General features: G+C 28.4%; 2 protein-coding genes across 2 annotated transcripts; one reads left to right on the top strand and one right to left on the bottom strand.

Moving 5' to 3' along the window:
- Window positions 1-2143: 2143 nt before the first annotated feature.
- LOC146723028 (uncharacterized) lies at window positions 2144-3795 on the bottom strand. The gene is made up of 3 exons (XM_085483324.1): window positions 3563-3795; window positions 3193-3415; window positions 2144-3108 (listed from the first exon to the last, which is right to left on the bottom strand). Exons 1-3 carry the CDS (start codon window positions 3688-3690, stop codon window positions 3052-3054), a joined length of 408 nt encoding a protein of 135 aa, XP_085339450.1. The 5' UTR covers window positions 3691-3795; the 3' UTR covers window positions 2144-3051.
- A 367-nt stretch (window positions 3796-4162) lies between these two features.
- LOC146723027 (dynein light chain roadblock-type 2-like) lies at window positions 4163-5496 on the top strand. Its single transcript, XM_085483323.1, has 4 exons — window positions 4163-4240; window positions 4462-4617; window positions 4732-5066; window positions 5140-5496. The coding sequence occupies exons 3-4, from the start codon at window positions 5009-5011 to the stop codon at window positions 5349-5351; spliced, it is 270 nt and encodes an 89-aa protein (XP_085339449.1). The 5' UTR covers window positions 4163-4240; window positions 4462-4617; window positions 4732-5008; the 3' UTR covers window positions 5352-5496.
- Window positions 5497-7057: the final 1561 nt, after the last annotated feature.

Genomic DNA, 7057 nt, shown 5'->3' with positions numbered 1-7057 from the left:
CCAGTATACCCAGATCATCCAACGTTTCAAAAAAATTTTTTTCCCAAACAATGATTTTCCCCTTTTTAAAAAAGGGGAAACCTTCGCTGCGGTTACCTTCTTAAAAACTATTAGGTCCCCAACCCCTTTTTTTATTTCTCCCCTTTTTCTTTTTTTTTTTATAAAAAACCCCCGGGGGGAAAAATTTTTTTAGCTTTTTAAAAAAATTTTAAATCCTTTAAAAATTTTAAAAAAATTTTTTAAATTTTTTCATTATCAGAGAGGGGGGAAAGTAAGAATGCAAATAAAAAGGGGTTTAAAAAAATTTTAAAAATTGAATTTTTTTTTTTGGAAACGCGAGACGCGGGGGGACGTCGAAATAATCCCCGGGGAGAAAAAAATCTTAGAGAAAAAGGGGTTTTCAAAAAAATTTTTCTTTTGGGAAAATAATAAATAGTAAAAGTAAAAAAACCCCCGATTGCCCCCAAATTTTTTTTTGTTTTTTAAACGAGACTTGAATAGTACCCCATCTTTATTTTTTTTTAAAAATAAAACCCCGGGGTTTTTTAAAAAACCTTTTGGGGGGCCCAAAGGGAAAACCCAAGTGATAAAATAAAAAACCCTTTTATTGGTTTTTTAAAACTGCTTTTTTGGTTTTTAAAAAAAGGTTTTTTAAGGGGGGGTTTTTCCCTTTTTTTGAAATTATCAGAAAAAAAACCCCTTTTTTAAAAAATTAATATACAACATAATACAAATAATAGCATTATAAAATATTATTCTTTAAAGTATAGATACAAATAATTTTTATAAATTACTTTTTTTGTAGTAAAATTTTGGGGCATTTATATTTTTTTTTTACTGAAAAATTTTTAATTTTACTGTGGATTTTTTTTGGGGGAAAAAAAATTTTATGTTTTTTTTTTGGATGAAATAATGTTTCCAACCATCATCGGGGTTTCCCCTTTTTTAAAATATTTTTTAAAAATATTGTACGTACCTTCAATGAAAAAATTTAGCCCCAAAAAAAAAATACCCGGGGCCCCCCTATACCCCCAACGTGTTTTGGGAAAGTTCTTCGTTTTTTATACAAAAAATAGTTTTTATATATATTTTTTTATATATATATTAATTATATGGGAAGAGGAAAATTTAAAGGCATTGTTAACTTTTAAAAACGTTTTTGCTTTTTTTTTAAAAGGGCTTTTCGCAAAAAATTTTTTTATAGGGGGAAATCATGCGCGACGATGTTAACGATAACGATGATAATTATTGTTAAACGTTAGAGAATCGTCTACTGACCTCTCGTATCTTGTATAATACGTAAATGGAAAGTGTACGTTGCGCCCCTTTTAATCCGATAATAAATATCTCTAGATTTTGTGATTGAATAATATTTACAACACAAATAATAGATCCATCTTTAATACACAACAATTATTTTTGTCCTCTTTACAATTTATATAATATAAATGGGTTTTAAGAATTTGTACTGATTAAGATATTTTGCATAATTAAGTTATTCGGCAGAGGGCCTGCACAATGTTGTTTTTTCAAAATAGTATGATGATTATCTAATTTGAATGGAATTGATATTCGCATGCATACATTTCCCCAAAACGTCGCGCAACTTGTTGCAAAGGCCTTGTCTGATTTTCTTAAAAAATATTTTTTAACATTTGCAAATAATTTTCAAACCAAAAAGCGTTAAATTTATCTAATGCTCCGAATTTCTGAACATCTCTACTAAGATGCAATAAATTATGTATGTTGTGGGTTACGAATTGATCTCCGTATATAATTTTGAAATGACTTTACAAAATGTGTCAAAAGTTTTTCAGCGTATAAAATATTATTTTGGTTTTCAATTAATTTTGGATTAATAAGAATTGATATAGCTACATGTAAAGTTAAAAAATTGATATAGATGTCTTACCGTATAAATTCATTTAGCACTACGGGGTCCTGTATACAATAAAAATTGGCGGAACTCTGTAGCTTTCCAATACATAACATTGTTAAGACTTCTTGGTTTTCTTACAAATTCTATAGGAGTTCGTTCTCTAATTTTTATTAATAATTTTGAAATTTTTTGTATTTGAGTAGAATTTAAACGTATCGAAAGAGATCCTTTTATCCATAAAATCAATAATTTTTTAACGACTCCCAAGCAAATAAGATGCATATAATCTAACGGTACATTTGTCACTAAACCTAAATTAGGAACTATTGTTAATATTGTTTCCCCCTTATGATAATCTACATCCGTTTGCTCAAGAAAATCTGTATCAGTTTGAAGATGACTTGGAACATTTTCAACAAAACAAACTTTACTATTTTTATGCGTGCCTTGAATGTAACATTTTGAACAACTGCCATATCCGATATGACCTTTGGTGGACAATAAAAACGATTTTGCTGGAGCATCACAAACAATTGCATAAAGTGAAACTTGTATAGGCAATTTATTATTTATATTAATTAATTCATGAATCAATTCTTTCACGAAATCATTTGCACTGGTTGGTTTGCTATTTCCATAATAGCAACCTACCATGTAAACATTCTTTAACTTAATATCGGATACTAAAATAGGCCAAAACAAAACTTTAGAGGACTTAGCTAAAGGTAAACCGTCTATGTTTAAAATTAAATCGATATTGGATGGGAGTGCTAATTTATTATAGTCAATTATTAATTTTTCAATAAAATTACGTAAACCGCAATGCCAATATAATCCGCCTGCTAATTTAATTATATTATTTTCACGCGGTGTTCTTAAAAAAGTTCTGGCATCTTTAGGCAAAAATGATAATATTGGAATATGTTTTTTTAAAATTTGTAAGAGGTCACTAATTGCATTCAAACAAATTCTGTATTTTATTGCCCACCACTTTAAATCTGACATGAATTCAGAACTCTGTATCCCATCGTTACTTACCAGTGAGTCGTGACATTCATATCTGTTACCTGCAGCATTGATGTTGTCTTCATCGAACTAGTCACATCCATAATCTTCGTCATCAGATAATGGGTCATCATCTGAACTACAATTTTCCGTATCGCTATCAGAGTTCACATTATCATCAGATTCATTATTAGCCAGATCAGATTTAGATGGAGGATTATCACCTGAAAAAAAATCTAATTAATTATCATGACAAAACTGATTATGTACTTTTTATTATCAAATTTATTTATAATTTCATCAATTACTATTGGATTGAGAAGATGATGAGCTAGCAGCTTGCAAGTTATCGGTAGAAGAATGATGCGAATAGCCGTAACTCCTTCAAGATCCTCACAAAATTGAATATCATCATCATCATCATCATTTACATATCGGAATCTGTCCAAATCATCCTGTGTTTCAGTAGCAACTAAATATCTACGATGACGTTTTGAGTACGACGAATATTTTATTTTGTTACCAGACATGCTGTGAAAAAATATATATTTTAAGAAAAGAATTAACTTATTTAACCTTCATAAGAGATTCCCATTATATATATTTTATATATATTGTTGTGTCTCCGCTTGGGAAAGGGGTTCAATAATTAATCTGCCACGTATTCACTATATTTACAATCGGTTTATTTCCTGTCCTTCGTATAACTCAGCCGTGTGTGTGTTCCTTACGCTATGCCGGAGAGGAAGAGACTGAATCCGCCGATACGCGTGTATATATATATCGCACATTGTCACCTCCGCCATACCAACTTGCTTTCCTGTCCTAAACGCGATGTCATGCTTACGCGCCTATTTTGAAAGGCATGTAACTATGCAACATATTGTATCAAGAGACACGGTAGTGTCTCGCGACCAGTTAAGAGCGTAGCCGAGACACCGTGTATCTTAACGCGAGTCGGACATTTGAGTCTTTATAATATTTCGAATTCTCAATAACGGCTGAAGCAATCGAGTTTATACTAGACTTAATCGATAGATTGAGTTTGAATTATATAATAAAAGTGTCTTTATTTCTGCTCTACGTGATTTGTAAGCAGAGATATATAATTGCAAAGTCGAAATATGAAAAATTTCTTTTAAGAAACGTCCCCGTCATCATCATTATATATTATCATCATCGACCACGCAAACATAGTAGTATCGTGCTACACGTATTCACACGTATACAACACATGCGCACACATATATCACACGTACACAACACATGAATAGATGCATGTATTGGAAATGTCCATCTCGCACGTTTTACAACAGACGGCGATAGTTGCCCTCCGCTATATTGACAGCGTGCGGGGTTAGATATTTTCAATTTTCAATTTCAATTTTTACATTCAATTTTAATGTTATTATTTGCAAATTTATTGTCATAATAATTTATGTGCAAGTTTACAGTCTGTGATACAAAATCAGATATTTTGCTATTATTTCAATAATATTTCAATTATATAAATGCCTATGTATGAGTATGCATATATTTTTAATAATTTTCTTAATTAGCTTCTATATTTTTTTCAGTTGTACATCAAGCAGGTAGCATTATCAGCTCACTTGTGAGCATGGGTTGGGCAATGGCTAGTTATCATCGCAGCATTCGATTAGCTTAACAAGATAAATCTAATATCAGTGCTATAGGAACTATTTTACAATTTTTCTGGCATTTTCTTATTGCAGGTACATATATATCCAATAATTAATATACAAAATTAAATATTATTCATCACACACTTTGTATCAAAATAATATATTTTTTAATTTATTTAATCATTTTTATCATTGTGATTGTAGTGGCAAGGATCTTATTGCTCAGTGTCATTGCAAGCATCTGGCCTGTATATACCATAATATATTGCGTAATACATTGGCTAAGTATGACAATATAGATTTTGATAGATTCCCATGGAATATTGGAATTTTGTCGGACTTACAGTCATCCACCACATATGCAGCCTACAATTAAAGAACGCATTTATTCCATATGATTTGCTTCCGTTATTGGAATATTTAAAATAAAAATTTTATTAATAAATTTCGATGAAATAATTTATAAGAGGTTGAAGAAACTATGAAACAAATTCAGTCTCATAAAAGGGTAGTTGGAACAATAGTGGTGAATGCAGAAGGTATTACATGAGATCATTGACATGATTTACTTGTAGTTGTAAACAAAAATTTATAAAATTATATCTGTTTTAGGTATTCCTATAAAGTCAACATTAGATAATACGACAACAGTTCAATACGCAGGTTTGATAAGTCAATTGTCAGATAAAGCTCGTTCTGTCGTACGTGACTTGAATCCAACAAATGATTTAACTTTCTTGCGCATACGTAGCAAAAAACATAAAATTATGATGGCACCAGATAAAGAATTCATATTAATAGTAGTACAAAATCCAGTTGATTGATATTTAAAAGAAACAAAAATATATTTCAAAGTTAAGATTTATTTCTTTGGTTGTTAATTTAATCTGTATGCTACATTGTGGATGTTAATATCTATTCAATTAAATAAAGAAAAATAAAAGAATAAAGCTTAAAAATTATACAAAATGCAGTATTTAATTACTAATTTAACAAATTATGAACTTTTAGAGTTTTTAAATAGTGCTTTCTTCTTTGGTAACAATATTATATTTTTAAGTTTGATAATTATGAAAATATGTATATATAGTAATTCATGGCATGTTTATTTTTGTATTTAATACAATTATAAATGTACATTTCTCATCAATAAAATATCACAGTATCTTTTTTATAATTTAATTTTAATATTGAGATTGTTTTTATTCAGTGGAAAAAAAAATGTGTAGTTGGTCCCTATTAATTATACATACATATAAGAGTGTCGCACAAATAATTCTATGCAGTCTTTTTAAGATAATATAAAAATACTTATAAATATAATCAATTAAAATACATATAATCAAAATTGTATGTATTAAAATTCAATAGCATATAAAAAAGATTTTTTGAAATTATATATATATAATAAAAATCCAACATTTTATATATATATATATATATATATATAAATATAAATATATATTTATTTATTGTATATCATAAATATATATTTATTTATTTATATTTACCTATCTTTTTTTTATATATATGGTAGAAATACAATGTGAGTTATTTTATTTTGCAAAATTTTTGAAAGTTAAACTATACAATGAAATTATTTCATATAATACCGAGATTCTTTTCATAATAAAGATTAAGAGAGAGTTAGATTTTATCATAAGATTTATAAAAGTCATAAGATAAGGTTAATTGCATATTGTATAATTTATCTCTCATTTTTTAAAGTAAATAAATATCAAAGTTACATTGCTTGAACTGGTGCGTTTGAAGTATGTTGTCTTTTTGAGGGATGCAAGACAATATAGTACAAAAGCATTGCTGTAATTCCCAAGAAAAAGGAAATGATACAAATAATAAAGATTATATTAAAGTACTAAGCCTCTTTAACTGCAGGAGGACAAGCATATTGCCATAATAAATTTGCTGCAATATTTTCAAAAAAGCAGATAACATAGAAAGATAGATGTTTTCAAAATGTTTTGCTATCTACAGCATTGAGATATATAAAAATGTGCACTATGCCAATAACGGAAGCAAATAATATGGAATAAATGCGTTCTTTAATTGTAAGCTGCATATGTGGTGGATGACTGCAAGTCCGACAAAATTCCAATATTCCATGGGAATCTATCAAAATCCATATTGTCATACTTAGCCAATGTATTACACAATATATTATGGTATATACAGGCCAGATGCTTGCAATGACACTGAGCAATAAAATCCTTGCCACTACAATCACAATGATAAAAATGATTAAATAAATTTAAAATAAATTTTTAAAAATATATTATTTTGATACAAATTGTGTAATGAATAATATTTAATTTTGTATATTAATTATTGGATATATATGTACCTAAAATAAGAAAATGCCAGAAAAATTGAATTTGCTTATTTATTTAAAGATGCTTATCATATACAAAAATGAATGATATAATCTCTAAAAACCTTTAAAAAAAGGTAAAAAAAGGCGACCAGTTAAGGGCACACCATTAACAAAAATTATCCATTGCAAACCCATGTA

Source organism: Nylanderia fulva, unplaced genomic scaffold (assembly GCF_048542155.1).
Source record: "Nylanderia fulva isolate GAGA-0341 unplaced genomic scaffold, ASM4854215v1 Scaffold242, whole genome shotgun sequence".
Taxonomy (NCBI): domain Eukaryota; kingdom Metazoa; phylum Arthropoda; class Insecta; order Hymenoptera; family Formicidae; genus Nylanderia; species Nylanderia fulva.
Note: the sequence above shows the minus strand (reverse complement) of the source record. Positions and strands in the feature narration are given on the sequence as shown.